Below are 18882 nucleotides of genomic sequence, written 5' to 3'. Positions count from 1 at the left end.
TCTAAGGGAAAGACTTTGAGCTATGCTTTTTACATAAGCATAGTACATTTTATACTCTTTTATGTGGATGGTAGTATTTAATGCATAAGAGAGTATCAAGATAATCAGCAAGTTCAGCATACACCAGTTAGGTGTGCAGTCAGTGTCTATGCTCTCTTATTTACACAGTCCTCTCTTCCCCTGGATTTTTAAAGGAAATAGCACATTTAAAACTAAATGCTCTGCTGAATGTATATAGACAAATGTTTTAAAATTTAATTATTTTAAGAAAAAGTCTTTAAAAGGGTTATTCAGTAATCAGTATGGTTTTGCTGGTTTGTTCTGCTTCTTGCCTGGAGGAACTTACTACACAGGAGCTGTTTGAAGTGTTAGGTCAGAATAAACTGGAATAAAGATGCCTCATAAACTGCTGCTTTGTACGTATTCATTATCTTTACCAGTAGGTGGAGCTGCCACGTTAGGTGCTGCATTTTTTTCACTTCTCCCCCCTCCATTCCCCCACCCTTCACGCCCCCCCGCTCCCGCTTCTCCTAATAAGCTGTTTTCTGATATATGTTGGGTACCATAGAGTGAGACTGAGAACAGGAAGCGGAGGCAGAATCAGAGAGGATTCTGGAAAGGTCTCTGTGTTTTCTTTTTCCATAGAGAATACGGAAATTATAATTAATTAGTAAAGCCTTGTGGATGGAAATCTGGACTATTTCAGGAGGAGACTTATATTATCATGTTATTTTTGGATGCTGGGCTTTGCAGTGATTTGTCATTCTCTTTCAATCAGGTAAGCTGGCAAAACATTTAATTGTACCCATAATAAATCTTAGTAATATGATCTTTTCCACATTGCAGAATCGGATTTTACTCTCTGGTTTGCTGTTAAGGTAGAGCCAAAGATGAAATGGGGAATTCAAAGCCATTTTGTACTGACTGATTGTGATAATGGTGTGATTTTTTTCATTTTAACCTTGTTAAATCTAGTATCTGGCCTCTTACTCTTAATGTGATGTTGTGATGCAGTAGTCTTACTTGCAAAATCAGATCATTTTATAATCAAGCTATACTAAATTAATTCCTAGTGTTTTATAGAAGTGACCTTGTTTCCTAAGAAGAAAAATCTGGTTATATTCAGGCTCAGGAACAGCAGGTCTCATAAGATTCTGAGCATCTCAGATTCTGATGATCCAGGAATAAAATCTATGGGGTTTGTTACTGCTATTTTCAAAATATATATGGTATTTGAAGAAATTCCCTTATTAGATTTTGTAAAATATATATAATGAAATATTTTATTTCTGTGCCAATTTTTGCATGGTTGTGTGTCTGTGTGTATGAGAGAATAGGCTCACCAGCTGTTAATTAACCAGAGGTCCACACTGACGATACAGTTCACATTTTGCATGTAACATTACTGTCTAGCTTCATAGATGCTTCTTAATAGGACTGTTTGAAGAAATCGGCACAAGAATTATTATATCTCTTCATGTTATTGTCCATTTATCTATTGTCTCATTCATTGTTATCAGTAATTATTAAAATCAGTTATTAAAGGTAAAACGAAACCATCTATTGAAGATCACTTTGATATATGAATTCTTTTTTCAGTAGTGGTTCTACAGACACTCATTCACATTAAAGCTATATATGTTATCATAGTATTATTTTAGAAATTATTTCCGATAGAAAACAGTAGAAATAACAAAATGCCGAAAACACGTACAACAAAATAAGGACCCCACTGCTTACAAATCACCATCTCAATCCATGTAAGAAAAAGCAATCAGGACTGGGTTTCAGGTGGTACTCAGAGTAGCAAGTGAGGCCTGTACCTGAAGTAGCGATATGAAAGAATGAAGTTTTTAATTTGTATTTTTTATGGTGCTAAATCAAATGTGCCTGTGGTGTCCTTGTGTCACTTCAAAATAAATAATTAATAATAATTATGATACTTGTTTTAAAAACGTATCACGTTTGTGCTTTCATAATTGATTTGTCAAGAAAATGGTTTCAGAAGACGACTTTTTAACTTTAACAAACAGATTAATATTTAATTTTTGCTCTCTTGCACATCTCCATTTTGGGAGGAAAGATTGTTAAGGCCTAGAATGTGAGCTGCTGCAGTAATTTGTAGATTTGTAGCACCTGTTAAACAGATATGTTGTTTATTAGGCCTTGATATTTATAGAAATTATGCTTATGTTGTTAGTTTATAATTTTTCCCTCTAATGAGCAGAAATTAAGAGCCCATACTGATTTTCTTAGCTGTGCAATTAAACTCAGTATTGTAAAGTTCTGTATAGATAACACTAGATGCTAGCAGAGGTAGAGACTTTCAGGTTCTCATTAGAGAACATAAAACAATTCCCCTGTGCCTCTCAGATTCTGTCAGAGTGCTGTTTCCCGTTATTAGCAGGTAACCCGAAGTGGGGAGGGATCAAGGGAAAGGAGAAAGTGTAGAAAGCATGGGGATTTTAATCAATATACTGATCACGCATTTTGTGTTTTCACCTCCTTTTCTTCATCAGATAGCATTAGATGAGTTAACTTTTACCTTATGAAGATTAGGCATGAAGATAAATTTATTTGCCTTCAGAAGACTAAGAATTTTAGAAGTGAAAAGGATGGTGGGATATAAGGTGGAACTTTCTGACTGATGGTATCCATTTCCTTCTGCTGCTCACGTTCTCAGCCCTATATAATTTGTTATGTGTATTTATTACATTGCTGGAGTCCCACAACTTTTGATGGATCAGGTAATAGCAAATACTAAGAGAGTTCTTTGTATAAGGCAAAAAAGTGGTGACCTTGTTCTCTAAAGTGCAAATCCTGGCCCTTTTTATCCATATGCTGTTCTTGCCATAAAGTGGCAAATGAAAAAATGCTTGAACTCTGCTTGAGTTAAACCTAAGGGAAAATAAATGCAAGCTTCTGATATCGGTACTTTATTTGTTAAGATTATATATTTATTTGTTGAACTCTGAAAATGACTATTGAAAGTAAGTTTCAGGAAGTTACATTTACTTTGTTCTTTATCAGAAATTCTAGTTAGAAGTTGGAAACTTAACTTTTAAAAGTCTAATTAACTTATTTGCCACTCAGTGTAACTCTTCTATATTTTTTTACCTTATATCAGTTAATCAGTAATATATACTGTTGCCATTTCCAGGGAATATTATTTTTTCATCCTCATTTGAAGAAATAAAAGGTTCAAAATGTCATAATAAAATTGATGCTTGCTAGTTCAGACCGCTTACAGCACAAATGTACACACTCTGAGCTGTGGCTTTGGTGAGTCCATCAAATCAAGTGTCAACCACCATAAAATCCATTTATAGGAAACTGCAGCCGCTTCACTGGAAAGCTGCTGTTACTCATTACAGCTACTACTCCTGATTAAAAGCTCTGAAGCACGTTGCCAATGGCATCTCTCTCAAAGTTCAGTATTGACTGCACTCCCATAGGACCTTGACATTGGAGCTGGTATATTATAACCAGTTCATCTGCTTTCATCAAAACTTTCCTTATGAACTGGAATCCCTAGTATATTACTGTGATAGTGTTATTGCTCGATTTTCCTTGTCTTATGATGAGGTAAAGCAGAGGGACTAGAGATAAGAGCAGCTGAAGAAGGGACTGTATTATTTCAAAATATAAATATAGAGTAGGAGCACCATATGCTCTTGAGTAACCATAATGTTTGCGTACTACCACTGTAATCCTAAACAGGAGTAAGCAAGTTACTTTTGTGACCTAGAATTTATCTGGTCACTCATTTGTTCATTATCCATCCCAAAATTATTTCTATCCATTACAAAAAAAAAAAAAAAACCCAAAAAAAAAAAAAACCAAACACACTAGCCAACCCACCCCATAACTATAATTTCAAATTGTTGCTAAACTTTGAAGTGGTCACCAGTCTTGGTAAGGTCTTCCTACAAAAAATTACTATTCACTTACTCTGCCAACTAAGGCAGATCATAGAATGTGTTTTACAGTAAAAAACCCACAAAACTAAAAAGTTAAAATTTAATTAGAGATCTTAAGCTTTTATGAGGCTCTTTCACATGTAAAAACTTTAAGGAAAAGGTTATTTATGCTCAAATTATTTGTCTAGTAATTAATTCTTTATTGTTATTGATGTCTTCTTACTGAATAGGTTTACTTAGGCAAGTATAATCATAGAGCTACCATGTGTGCATGTCCCTTTTTCAACCTGGAATTGTATTTTCTGTAACTTCTCTGGATTCCTGACTTCATCCATCAACTTGCTGAATGTCATATATCTTTATCAAATGATCATGTTGGAATATGTATATACTGACTTTGTAGTCTATATGCAGTGAGTCTGGCACAGCCCAGAGATATCAACTGCATACCTGCTCAGCAAAGCTGATGATTCACATGGGTTAAAGTTACTATATATGTATAGATCAGCTGAACAACACATACAGCTGACTCCCTAAACCTGCACTGCATCAGGCACATCCTCATACTTCTTTGTGGGATTTCCTGAACGAAAGTATGAGGGACACTAGTAAAACTGAAAGAATATCATAGATTCCAGGGTGGAAAATGGCTGAGAAGTGTACCAGCACTATTGGCTCTGTGATCCCCTTTATTATACCCCAGTATAAATACTTAACAGGAAGATCTTGGGATAGCAATACATAGCAGGCTATTTCCATTTATAGATGATTTATGTTTAAATTAGACATTGCTTATTTAATATTAGGCCTATTTATTAATAATTGCTTATTTAATCTTATTATTAATTAATATTATAATTATTAATTTTATTTTTATATGAGAGAGGAGAAGTGTTTCTGGTCCTTTAACATCATTTATTTTAAGAATCAGGTGAAGTGAGAAATTTCCTTTATGTATGTGTGAAATTTGGGGCTAGCACAAACTGCTGCATGCTCTGCTTAAACATAAAATAATAATATTAATATGATGATATATAGGTTTTTAAGAAGTTACAAGTTTGTGTTCAAAATCACTACAGAAATGCAGATGAATTAATATTCAAGGAAATTAATTGCTCACAGGAAAGATAGTTCCTTTTATATAGGGCAACATAGCAGTATGTGGCCTGGCTACTGTATTCGTTGAGAAAAAAACTGACATAATTTCTCAAAAATCATGTCCCTTTACTCTCCCGTAGTCCTGGGAAAGGAGTAGAAATTTGCTGAGACCATGTAGCCTGAATTTGGGCTGACATGTCCCAAATTCTTCCCTATTTGGTTCAAATACCCTGAAAAGTCTTCCCTTTGTTATGTGCTATTGTACTATCTTTTAATATTTGGACACACTAAGGAGTTCCAAATTTATGTTGGTTAAAATTATACTCTCAGAAAATCAATGTCCTTAGTCTAATTTTAAGTATGTTCAAATAAGTTTTCAGATGTTAAAATGAAGGCACTTTCTTAACAAACAACTCTAACTGCCTTCTCAAAAGCTAGTCACAGAGTACAACTTTGTAGCTGTATCAAGATTTTGATACAATAATATTTGTATCCCTTTTTATTCATATTTGAAATATATGTGTGGTGATCTTGGAAACCTGAAGGTAAATTCACCTCTGTCCTACATAAAACCAGGATTTTTTCTTCTCAGATGTACTTAACATGACACCAACTTGATTTCCTTGAGCACTGAAATTTCACTACAGTTACTACTGTTAAGAGCATTTACTTTTGAATGTATATGGTGTCGTGCAGTGTTTAAGTAATAAGGATCAAGCTGGTAGACTACAAAGTTAGGATGCTAAGTCATAGGAATGAAGAAGCCCTATACATTTTAGAAAAGTTAACCTAACTCTACAGTGACAGTCAAAGCAAGACATGTTTCACCAGATAAATTGTTCTTATTTGAACAGATATTTTAGTGTTTTCCATTGAAAAGCACTCTTTTAGAGGGAAAGAATTCTCTAAATCTAAACTGTCCAAAAATTCAAGTTTCCTGTGATAACTTTTATGCTACTGAGTGCGCACTTTTAAATGGGTGAAGACATAGACCTAACTTGAACTCTTGCACCCTTGCACCCTATCAAGGAGCAGAGCAAATTCCACTCATCTCAAACAGCTTTGAATCTTTTTAGAAAGTTCTGTTTATTTTAATTTAAAGCCCAATCATCTGTAAAACGTGTATAACAGATGAAAACAAAAGTGCTAGGGTTTACAGTAAGAAAGGCAATCTATTTGTAATGTTATTTTAGGTCTGAGTGGAATAAACTTGATGACATAAGTAGTTAATCTCAAAAGAGCCCAAGAGTCCAAGGTAAGATTGAACTGAAAGAGGGAAATCCTAATATTTACATTCATTGAGATGAAATGTCTGTAGAAAAGCCTGTCACTAATATTTAAGACCAAAATTTTCATATGAAGAAGTCTGACCTGAGATAGAAGTTCTGGCCAGAAGCAATATAAAAAAAAATTCAACTGTGTTAGGAAGGAATTTCTTCCCACTGAGTGAAGCTGTAACTGATTATTAAAGGAGTCTTCCTGAAAGATTTTTAGTAATACCAGTTTAAGTTACTTGCCATGTATTTCCTACATATCAATTTGCTTTAGTTTGTGTTAGAATAGGAAGGAAGTAGCTGCTATAACACTAGCTATCCATCTGTAGTGTATATTACTTAAAGCATCTAATTAGTAAAATATATTCTTAATATAATTAAATTTCAGCATCACAAGAGACACCATTTAAAGAGATAATAGAACTTGTAACTCATAGGCCTTGCTCCTTTGGATTTTTTACATACGAGTACTGACTATATCAAAGTCATACTTCCATAAGCCATTCGGAAAACATTCCAAACTCAAGACTTGGTTAAGTTTTATTAGGCAGTTCCATGATGCCTGAATGAATGCCTTGAAGAAATCCATGTACATTTTCCATATGCTGTGTTAAACCAGAGGTATAAAGCACTCTATTTTCATGTTGGCTTTCTGTGCATTTTCTTCCTTGTGTAGTGACGGTCACATTCAGCCGAGAAACGTGTGTAAGCCTCTCAGTCAGAGGTTCCAATTTTTTCCCTTTCAGTTTCCTAGACAACTGTCAAAGTCTAAATACAATCCATTAATCTTGTGCTATACAAAGTTTATTCTTTCATATATTGTGTTGATTAGTTTCTGGGGCTTACTAAGACTAGGAAAGTAAGTGCTCCAGCTGCATGGTTCTTAATGATTCAGTTAATTTTCTGAGTTCAGTTTATTATTTCTTTTTAGGTTCATAAGCAATTATTTTCTGTTGCATATGCATTTTCATAAGTTTCCCTAGAAAAATTTAGAAAAGGGTATTACTTTAAAAACAGAGCTTTCTACTTTTTTACAAAGCAATACCGATACTGCAATGTATTTAGATATTGTTAACATGTTTTATTGTGACTTCAGCACCTTCACAGTGGATACTGGTGTATGTTCCAGTGTTTCCCTTGTGAGCACATTTAAATTTTGAGTACAAAAAATATTAGAAATTAATTGAATCTAGGTTATGGGGAACACACAAAAAATAATTCTGAATCTGGACAATTAATTCTGTGGATTTTTGTTTCTTGTTAATCTAAAATCAGGATAATATTTTTATAATCATGTAACACTTCAAAAGTCCATATGGTTTCCCATGATTTCTGTTCATTCTGTCATTTGTCTCTAACATGAGATTTCCCTTAGTTGAAGCCATCACTGGCATATTGTCCTATAACATTCTTTATAAGAGTATCTAATTTTGAATAATGACATTTCTAAATTACATTTTGGATGGGATCACACATTTTGCCATGGGTCAGTGTGAAAATAATATGCAACTACCTTTTCCAGTGCATCATTATATTTAAAGGGAGCTCAAGTGCATGAGGATATAGTTTGAAACTTTTTTTTTAAACAATACATTTAAGCAGAATTTGAAGTGTATTCTAACCAGTCTTAAAAATAAATGCTGATGCCATATAGAGATAAGAGTTCAGGAAAGAGTCTCACAGAAAATAATATATATAGGCTGTCCATCAGAAATCACATTCGACTAGGCCTGAGATTTTACTTATGATTCACTCTTGGAAGCTGAATCAGGATAATCTACCCCAAATAAAAATTTTTTTGGTCAACATGGTATCAACTGAAACAAATCTCTATCATTATCTTCAGCTACAGTAAATTTGAAATCTGTATAATCTGGACCTGCCTATGAAGATTTCTAGTCTTGGGGTATGAACCAAAGACATTAGATTAAAAAACCACAAAGTCTGGGTTTTTTAATGTATTGAAAATATCTGCATTATACAGAAAAAAATGTTAAAAGTATAGGAGATGAATTTAAATTCTGTGATGAAATTACTCTGACATGGCCTAGGCATATTATAAATTCAGAATAAAGGGCTCACAATTCTGCCAACCTCCTTCCTTCAATTTTTGTTGTGACTACCATCGATACTACCACACTATCATGATGTATAGCATTAGTAATACAAAGCTGCATCTCTTAATCCATTGGCAATACAGCCAGTACAAACATACATGTGATATAATAAATAGGGACATGGAGACTAGGTGATATGTGAAAAATGTGGAAAAAGGTTCTCTGCCTTGTGCTCTAATTCAAAATACAGATTTATTGAAATTACCTGCACTGCTAGTGTTATTAACAATTTTCACATTAAAGATGAATTCCTCAACATTTTGCAAACTGGCAAATATTTTAACAACCACATAGAAGTTACACCCTCTCTTTTGAAAATAAATGTCATGTAAATGCTTAGTATTAGTGATTACTCTTTTATTAGGAAGCTATAGTATCTCTTTCATATTATTTTAAAACTTGCAAGCAACAGCACTTACACATTTTGCTAATTTGCACCGTATCTGACCACAAGATCAGATTTCATCCGCAATGCTACTTCAGAGCCAGAATCCAGATGTACCCAGTAGGCAAAGGGATGGGGAAATCCCCTGCGTACCCCCAAGGAAAGCTGCATTCAGTGGAAAATATGCATTAGTGGATAAGTATCATTGGTGGCAGTATGAGAGTCATGATCCCCTGAGGTTAGTACTGGAGACACAGCTTTCAGATGTCTTCATTGGAGCCTCTCCGGTAGTGACTCACCACAGTAAGATGTGCTGAATCAGTGCCTTTCTCAAAATGACTGGGACATTGAAAGAATCTGCTGTTGGCAATGGCTGGAATGACTTTACGTTACATCATTAAACAAACAGAAGGTGTAACTGTGGTACCACTTATTGTATCTTTGGGAAAAAATAGTTCTAGATTAATAGTAAATTCTACGTTAGTTTTTGAAATATATTTTCTGTAGGAGTACTTGGAGATCTATCTTTAAAAACAAAAGAAGCAGTGGTCGAAGTTTTCTACACTTCTCTTTTCCCACCTTCTGTGGCTTCTTTGACCCAAGTGTGTCTACACAGTTTTTCTTTATTTTATCTACAGAGTTTCTACAGTGGCTGCTCATTCTCTCTGTATTTGAAGAAAAGTATGATTAAGGGCTGCTTTAGCAGCAGCAGAGACTTAAAAGGGAGAGATGTCTTCTTTTTATTTTCTTCTCTAGGAATGAAAACAAAGTAACAACAACGTATATTTCTGGCTCTTTTTGTACTTTTATATATGGTTCAAATGAGAATAAATGTCTCAAAGACAGCTCATCTTGATCTCAATGGCTGAAGACTAAAGTTTGCAAGCTATAAGTAGACTGTTTATATTTAATGAACTAGATACTCAGATTACTGAAGCTTTAAAGACTGAAGAAGCCATAACTAACCTTTGGTTAGTTCTTGTAATGATGCAATCTTTAAATTAAAGAACCTGGAGAATAAATTCTCTTTTTTTGCTATTACGTTGCTGGAGATGGAAGAAAAATTTTGCCACACAAAGAAAAACACACCAACATTCTCTAAAATAAATAACATGAAGAAGTATCCATATTTTCATGCAAATATAGACTGAATTAACTTCTATTCCTGGTTAGAGACAGTAAATCCAGGGGGAGTAATGATACACTGTGCAGTTCCCTAAGTGACAAATGAGAACACTCCTGTTAGCCTGGGCACAGTTATCCCGTGTCTACTAAAGACTTCTCTAGTCATGCAGTAATCTCAACAAGACCCATTTTTCCCTTTTAGTTAAAACATGCAGGTAAATGGAACTTTTGAAACTCATATCACTTAAAGAATATTCTTAAATGTACTTTTAATCTTTGTTAGGTTTTGTGGACTAAACCATGTTCCATCTTGCTTCTCCTACATCTCTTTGCTTGTAGGTTGGAAAAATCTGTGTGAATATGTAGACTTGTCTATTCCAATTAATTTTGACAAGCTTTGGACACAGGAACAAAGAATGAGAGAGTCTTGAAGAAACTTCAGTCTTGAAGAAGCTTCAGCTCCTAAACTTTTCTTATCAATTCCATTTTCTGCTAGAAATGCAGCCTATTTTGTTTTAATGATAGTAAAAGATCCAGTGGCTAATTTCTGAGATTTGGCATTTCTTAGAAAAATAAAGGTAAGACTGTCTTTTCTTCTCAGCCAGAAATAGAGTTCCATTTCATAAGATGGCCATTTGATATAGCACTATATATCTTCACTAAAATGTCAGTGGGAAAATGAAACTAACATCTTTAATGAGATCTAGCTGTAGAAATTTGTTACACGTATTGTAGCTATTTTCCATTAGAACGTAAGGATCTTTAACACTGGAAGGTATTTGCAAAGTATAAATTAACTACTGTATTTCAACTAGGTTAGTGAGCTAAGAAAGAGACTCTTCCTCTTAAATTGCATATGGTTTTCATTTGACCCTCTTCAGGTTTCTCCACTACTTCAAGTATTCACACTTGGTCTCTTTACACATTCTCAGAGGCAACTGATGATGTCAGAGAAAATATAAGTCAGGCTTGCATTTGAGGAATTCCTAGAGGTTTTGGTCAGTTTTTATAAATAAATGGGTCAAACGATTTATTTTGGGGGTTCTACAACTTGCAGATATGTATCTGAGGAATCTGGGTTCATTCTTTACATAACATTCTTTACATTTTCTTGATTACTCCAGTTTACTAGGTACAGCATATGTTGGCCTTGATGTAAGAATCTTTATCCGCTATTTCCATTCCTAGGCAGGAGGAGACAAGAAAAAGGAACAAATTAATTCAGAAGAAAATGTTGCAGTGAGTTAGAGAGGGAAGAAGAGAGATGAGTGTGGAATGCCAGTGGGCACAAACAGGCAGATAAGTGGAGGGAAAGACTGTCCATAACAATGTCTTAGTGAGAGAGAGAGAGCAGTCTCCACAAAGATACCCTCCCGAGAAGCAGCTTCTGGATCTTTCACACAGATCTGAGATTGCTTTCCAGTCTAATCTAATCTGTTTTGGGTGTTTTCCCATCTGCCTAGTCTTTCACCAGTCTGACTGAACCTCATGTATTATATTCTACCCAGATTTCCAAATTCTTACAGTACTTTCTTTTCTTGAGGTTGGGTTCTTAAGATTCAGTTAACGTGCTTTCACACCTAGCTGCAAGTCATTACTGAGGACATTAAATAAAATTGCATGTAACATCCCTGAAGCACCATGTTAGTATTAATTCATTAGTGTTTCCTGTATTCACTGTTCTTCAGTCAGGTTTCAGCCAATGTGAACTACCAACTCATATTCAGCCGCTTATTGCTATCCCATTCTAAATCCTTTTAAAATAAGGTTTTATTAAGGAAATATTTCTGTAACATACACTTATTAGTTGATACTATATTCTCATAACAAGTAAGTATTTTTGCCTTCTGTGATTTATTAATTTTATTAATGAATACCTGGTGGTCACTTCATTATTTTTCTTTTGAATAGTAATGCCTATAGGCTACTGAAGCTGACTGTACAAATCCAGAAAAAAACTGCCACAGATAAATTATAGTCTAAGGAAAATGACACAATAGATGAAAGATAAATATTGGATGGAATGGAAAAAAGTAAAACAAATCCTACATGCTAGTCAGAAGACTAGACCTGTAAACACAAATTATCATAGTTTAAATTAGTAGAATACAGTTTAAATTAGTAGATTACAGTTTAAAAGAAGAGGCAGGTTCTGAGCAGGTGCTAAATGCTGAAGGCTGTTTTCAGCTTTGAGGAAGGCACTCCTTTCCTTGAAAATACCTACTTCTGTGGAACCAACATTCATAGATTCCTTGGATTAAGACTCATGGATGATTTTGACTGGATATCTCTTTAGATACTTCAATTAACTCTGCATTTCATTGTGTTTACCACTTTGAATTACATCAGTGACATTTTGGGGCTCCTTTTTTCTTTTTGGAGATCTGTTTCTTATTCAAGTATTTTTAAAGCAGTAAAAAATAGTGTAAAGATGCCAGGAAAAAAAAGGTAAATGTCAGTTATGAAAAGATAATAATCTATAACTGTAATAAAATACTTCAAAGCACTTCAGCAGATGAGGGGATAGGTTTTTCCTTGTGAAATTAGTCTCCGTGCACAAACGCCATGAGAAATTTAAATAAAAATATATAATTTTAGATCATTTTCACAACAAACTAGTATTTACACACCCTGTTGTTTTTAGGATAAATTGAATGCAGCATTACCAAATTTGGAATTTGATCAGAGCATAGTAACTTAAACATAATTTATCTTCACTTCCAGAAAACTAATATTTAAATTTTGCAAAACAACTTCTGAAATACTAAGAGGGGGAGTTAAGATGACTCATTTCTTTAGACTCTTTCTGCATACACTCCATCTGTACTCCTTTCCTCCTCAGGACAGTGGTAGTCTGAGTGGCTAAGAGCTTCTTCAGGGCTCAGTGCAGGGAACAGAATTACTTTTGTTTCATTGTTCTATTAAACTACTGAATGTATAGCAACAGTAATCAAATACACATTTGTGTGTTGTTCTGTTACACTCTGTAATCTGAATGGAAACACTTAGGGCATATTTAGTACGGGAGAAACCTTCCTGTGTAATAGCAGCAGCCAGGAAATATAGAACTGCACTAGACAGTAGTTGAGGCAGGACTCAAGTAACGTTTCCAACTTGACAAGGAAACTTTTCTAAAGCATGTTTTATGGCTGAGAAATACAGTGAAACCCCAAGCTGGCTAATGTTGATGTTCCCAGTCATTCATTGGCCCCTTTGTAGACTTGTAGCAATACAAATACATATATTTCTAGTGAGGACAATGTATTTTGTTATAGCATTCATAACTGTAACTGTTAATGGATGAAAAGCAGCCTAACCGAATGCACTGAATTATAAAGAGAAGACAGACCCACTGAAGACTTTAGACCTTTTAAGGCTAGTTTCATATGAAAGCCACCTAGGTCAACAATTTGAATCACAGACCTGTAAAATGTGAAATAAAGGAATCAATTATTCAGAAAGACCAAGGGAAACCTCAAACATCTTCTTAGTTTATTAATCCTGGGTAGGCAAAAGCAATAATCAAAGTGTGGACTGTATACAGAGAATGCGTGTGCTTTTGAGTTTAGGATTCTTATAATTGGGAGTTACATTAATAAAAAGAAGGTATTGGCAAAGACTTCCATCTTGTGCAAACTAAAAATTAGTAGCAGAAGTTTCAGTATAGCAACATGTGATAAGTTTGTCTGCTGGAGACTCTGGCTTGCTTAACAGTTGTGGGTTTTTTTAAATTTATACTACATTGGTGCCTCCAGCCCCTCCAGGGTCTCTGTGATTCTACATTAACTCATGGTTATCCAGGGTATTCCTAGAGAAAAGCTTCCTCCATTTCTACTTTATAGTATATTTTAGTTATGAGTTTATGGTCAGATACCTCAGTTCTGGTCTTGTGTTAATTAGATGCTTGGTGCTGTAATCTACCAACTAAACTATTTCAGTGATCTCAGTGTTGATGGTATACACTGATGCTGTGCTGTGAATGCACTCCAGAGATAAAGACTTGAGGTAGCATAGAAGCAGGTTGACCCACCATGTAATTAGATTGGTAATTCAGATTTAGGAATATACAGGTTCTTTTCTTTCCTCCAGTTTTCTATTGTAGATTCTTCAAGCACTTTTTAACATCCACCTCTACCTTCATACAGGATTTTATTTTTGGGGGGGCGGGGGTATTTGAGGAATCCACTATTTCATAAATTCATTACTGTAGCACTTTGTGTGTGTGTGCGTGTGATTTCTACAAACTGCTCCAGACAGGAAAGAAGCTTCAGGAGAAAGTCTGTTGAATGAATGCAGATGAATACAATCATATGTCTCAAATCTAGATATGGCAACTCCAGAATACAAATGTTGCACATTCATGAAGTAACATAGGAAAGACTACATGGCTTCATGTACAGAAAACACAATTGGAACTTATTTTAGGCCCTGAAACTCACTCTTATAAATTGGTTTTTACAGTTAAAATTATTACACTATGCTACAAACTTTTGCAAAGCAGACATCAAATAAGGCTATTGTTTCTTATTTGGTGGCACTGCTCCTTAACCAGATCTGCCTTCCTTCTGACATTCCCTCCCTCCAACCATTCAAACCTCTCCACTGTGCTGTAGAGTGCATCAGTTTAAGCAACTGGTCCTGCTGAAGAAAGAAAAGCACGTTACTTTCAGCTGATGTACTTCAGGGTTTCATAAAGAGAAGGGTTTGGTGCAGAGATCAAGAAAAAGCAGCAGGGACCACATCATCCAGCATTGGCACCCAAGACGCTCACAGGGAACCAGAGCCTTACATTTCAAACTAGTTTTAGTCTGAAATACTATTATGATATTTTTTTCTCAAAAAAATCAGGAGCAGAATTCTTTTCCCACATAGTCTTTATTGTACATCCTGTTGCCTTTTAATTAAAAGGCCTGTGGTTTTGATTCACAGCTCAGAGTCAATAAATGCAACCTAACCTGCTTTTTGTATCTAACATGAACCTTCAGCACACTAAACTGTCACGTGAGAAAGAATTACGCTTGTTCCTCCCATAATTCAGTTGCTGTCATTTAAACAGTGTCATTGTACAAAAACTTTTTGGTTTAATGAAAGTATTTATGTTTGTAAAGTTGGATTACAGATACTTGAAAAATTATAGAAATGTATTAAATATAGGTGTACAATTTCCAAGAGTATTTCATAGAATGTGCATTTATAATTGGTGTAAAAAAAAGATATACTGTTGAAATATTTGTATCAATATTTTGCTCTAACTGGGAGAGTCTAAGGACATAGGCAAAGTAGTGTTTGTGGACAGTGGTGTCTTTTTCTAGACCAGCAGGAAAAAGACAAAAAATAATTTATAAAATATCTAAATAAATTATGAGCAGTTGCTTTTAACTTTCATTCAGCCTTGAAATATGCTGCTTCTATTTCAGGCCTGGAAAGGGTTTCTGAGCAAATGTTGGGTTTTTTTCTGTTGGTACAATCTAGTTTTCCTAAATTATCTAATTTTGTTTTATAGGTCATTCTTATGCAAGAGGCTAAAAGTAATTAAATTTGCAGGATGAAAACATGGCACAGGCACTGCTGGTACCACCAGGACCTGAAAGCTTCCGCTATTTTACTAGAGATTCTCTCGCAGCTATTGAAAAGCGTTCTGCAGAAGAAAAAGCTAAAAAACCCAAGCAAGAACATACAGATGATGATGATGAAAATGGTCCAAAACCAAACAGTGACTTGGAGGCGGGAAAGACACTGCCATTTATTTACGGTGACATACCTCCAGGAATGGTATCTGAACCTTTGGAAGACTTGGATCCATATTATATCAACAAAAAAGTGAGTGAATAATCTTTTGCGCAAAACAGAATATAATTTTCTACACTAGAAATGTTTAATCACAAAATATAATGGTTAAAGCCATCAAGTCACTAAATACACAGAAACATCCTTTCATTTAACAGAACTGGTTTATACTCTACTATACTGCGACTTCTTCCTTGAACTTGCCTGAACTTGAGAATGTGACTGAATTTCCCTGATTTCAATGTAACAGTAACACTGGATATGACAAATGAGGTGTTCCAAGCACGGCTTTGCAGCAGGGATGGTTGTAGATAACCAGGTAGCATCAAACCAAGTACTGAAATAAAGGACTGTAAATTTATTATTGTTTCTTTTACAGCTATATAACAGATGTAAACATATATCTATATATGTATGCATAAAATGTATCTATCTCTATATATGTAGCATATAGAGACTCTGTAAACCTTGGGTCGTATAAAATTACCACAATGAAAACTGTTGCTTGAGGGGCTTGGGACTGCTATGATAGATCTCTGCCGCACAGCTGTTAATTAGAAGTCTGTGTCAAACACTGCGGGAGAGCTGAACACGCACATGACCAATGTGATCAAGCAATGCCCGTTTATTACAACTAAGAAAGCCCTTTTATAATGTTCTCCCGCACACGTGAGTAACATGCAGTACAAGTCCTCAAGACTGGATAGTTAACTTAGCCCGCGCTTTAAACCTTCTTTTGATTGGATAAAAAGTGCCACATCAGCCTTGCCAGGCTTCCTGCCTTGTGGAACTTCCTCTTCCATCCCAACCCCTTCTGGGGGTTGTTTGTCTCATCGAGTTTCTCCCCCCTCATTCAGGGTCACATCCTTATCGCATTCTTGCTCGGCTGAGGCTCTTATCAGTCTTGTTCTCACACAGGATTGCTCACATGTCTATTCTCTCGCAGAAAGCCCTCTAGAATCCCAACAAAACATCACAGAAGAACTGGGTTTTGAGGAAAGAATAGAAGAAAGACAGGTTTCTGGTTCTGAAGACTAACTGAGAGTTTTCATACAGAAAGAGCAGTGTGAAGACTTACAAAAGTAATGTGCCACAACTGGACCATTAATAGGTTAGTTGTGCTCCATGAAGAAGGTAAACTCCTAAAAGAGGTGTACTTCCCCTTCCGATTTGCACGGTCATTCAGAGTCCTCATTTTCACATGACTCACAAGCCAGGGACTTGGAGATAGAAAGGGTAGTTCAAACAGATCCACTGAAGTAAAATGTTTGCCCCTTGAACTCTTTAAAAGTCAGGATCTTCAGTACAATATGGAAACAGAATACCATTTTATCACTTAAAAGAAAGATAAGCAACAAAGAAGTATATCTCCATAGCTGGATTGTAGACTCTTCCAGGATCTGAAATTCAGCTTGAGAATAGTTAAAATACCTTATGTCCCGCACAGAAGAGCAAGTTCTCCTCTGTACTCTCTATCTGCTTATTTCTGCATGCTCCTTTAAGCAGCATCAAGATTTTCTCTCAGTTCCTTCACAGACCTGCAAAGTGATGCAGGTAAGAAGAGTGAAGGAAAATGAAGCTGTGGATAGGTGTTTTACAGACAAGTGCTTGGGATTATCTTTTCCTGTCTCTCAGAAACAGAGAAGGAAATGGACACTGTTGCTCTGATGACAGCTTGAAGCATTCCAGGTTGCCACTGAGATAAGAAACTTGACATTGAGCAACTATAAAAAAATTAAGACACAAAGTATTTTAAACTGTAAAGAAACTTACTTTGTTAGGAAAAACTCATGCCACTAGTCCTCTTAATTTTGTGGCTAAATTTGTGGTTGCCTTTGTTTCGCAAAACTGTTTTTAAAATTATGGCTTCGGTAATAGGAACGGAAAATAAAGCAGAATCCGTATGTAATTGCATAACCTAACAGTTGCCAAAGTTAAATAAACAGTGCTGTAGACAATACAAATTTTACCATTATTAAGGAAATTTAAAGCAAAGAAAGCTCAGAGAAGGAGTGTTGCCAAGGGTTATTTTCATTTATATGGTTTTGGTTATATCAGCAGTTCCATGCAGATTCTTGCTTACAATAATTGTGTACACCAAGGCCTTTTCTTGACTAGATGCAAAAAAATTTCAGGAATAAAGTTTTTTAAATGAAGTATCAGAAAACCTGAGAAGTACTGAAGTATATTTTCTAACCTTCAATGATCAGAAAAAGTAGATTTTTTTGGAAACAGAGTGTGAAAACTTAGACAACTGGTGGACTAGTTAGGTCTATGAGAGTAACTGGTAAACTGTAGAATCTTTTCACAGGTCACATCTTTATTTATGTTACGTACCAGGCTAACGTGCTCAACAGAAAACAAATGGACATCTCAAATGATGAACTAGAGTTAGTCATCTCTCCTCCAGTTTATAGCAGAAACTATTCTTAATCATCAACTTGTCAATGCAGAGAAAATTATATGTGAATTGTGGTCTGTCTTCAGGCTCTGCTGCAGCAGTGACCTTGGGACAGGCAACATCTTTCCAACATTTCTAGCTGGGTGAAGAATTATAGGGCAGAGAGAAATGATAATGAGTGTGAGTCCATTCTCTCTCATCCTCAATGCTATGCTTGATGTTACTGTGTGAACAGGCACCAGCAACACTCCTTTACCTGTTTTCTTTACCACTGTAGGAAGGTTTGCTTTCTCTCCCAGAGATGGCAGACCAGATAGGTAGTAAAGGCCACGAGGAGGGCAGCATTTTTCTGATCACAGCCAAGTTTTTACAGAGAATGGAAAGCAACATGGAGAACAGTGATACTATATAGCTCTGCTGAGAGCATAATAAAGACTCTATTATGGTAACACAAAGCAGAGCCATTACCATCAACAAAGAGCAAAAGGAATGAAGAATAGTCATGTCCTCAAGAAATTTCAAACAGCACCACAGATGCAAGTAAACCTCATACATAAATACACTTGGGACAAAAATGAAAACACTTAGGTGATGACCACCAACAGGAACAGAATGAAATGAATGCAAACTGTAGGTTTATCGGGTCAAATTTTAAAAGATGATAACTACCTAAATTTGGTGCTCTCATACAGGAAAAATAAGAGCATATTGTTAAAAATGAAAACAGCATTTTTGTGAAGAAAAGATTTCTTGTTATAGGATATTTGTCTCAGAC

The 18882-nt window shown here is 35.3% G+C and overlaps 1 protein-coding gene across 2 annotated transcripts in view; it reads left to right on the top strand.

Annotated features, from left to right (window-relative positions):
* Window positions 1-594: 594 nt before the first annotated feature.
* LOC141962838 (sodium channel protein type 2 subunit alpha-like) overlaps window positions 595-18882 on the top strand; it is a 75156-nt gene continuing 56868 nt past the window's right edge. For both annotated transcript variants that reach the window (XM_074911476.1, XM_074911475.1), the window contains exons 1-2: window positions 595-778; window positions 15423-15739. In XM_074911476.1, coding sequence (XP_074767577.1) covers window positions 15465-15739 — 275 coding nt within the window. In that variant the 5' untranslated portion in view covers window positions 595-778; window positions 15423-15464. The remainder of the gene's footprint in view (window positions 779-15422; window positions 15740-18882) is intronic.

The sequence above is a fragment of the Athene noctua genome, chromosome 7 (genome assembly GCF_965140245.1).
Source record: "Athene noctua chromosome 7, bAthNoc1.hap1.1, whole genome shotgun sequence".
Taxonomy (NCBI): Eukaryota; Metazoa; Chordata; class Aves; order Strigiformes; family Strigidae; genus Athene; species Athene noctua.
This window is presented reverse-complemented; position numbering and strand designations above follow the sequence as displayed.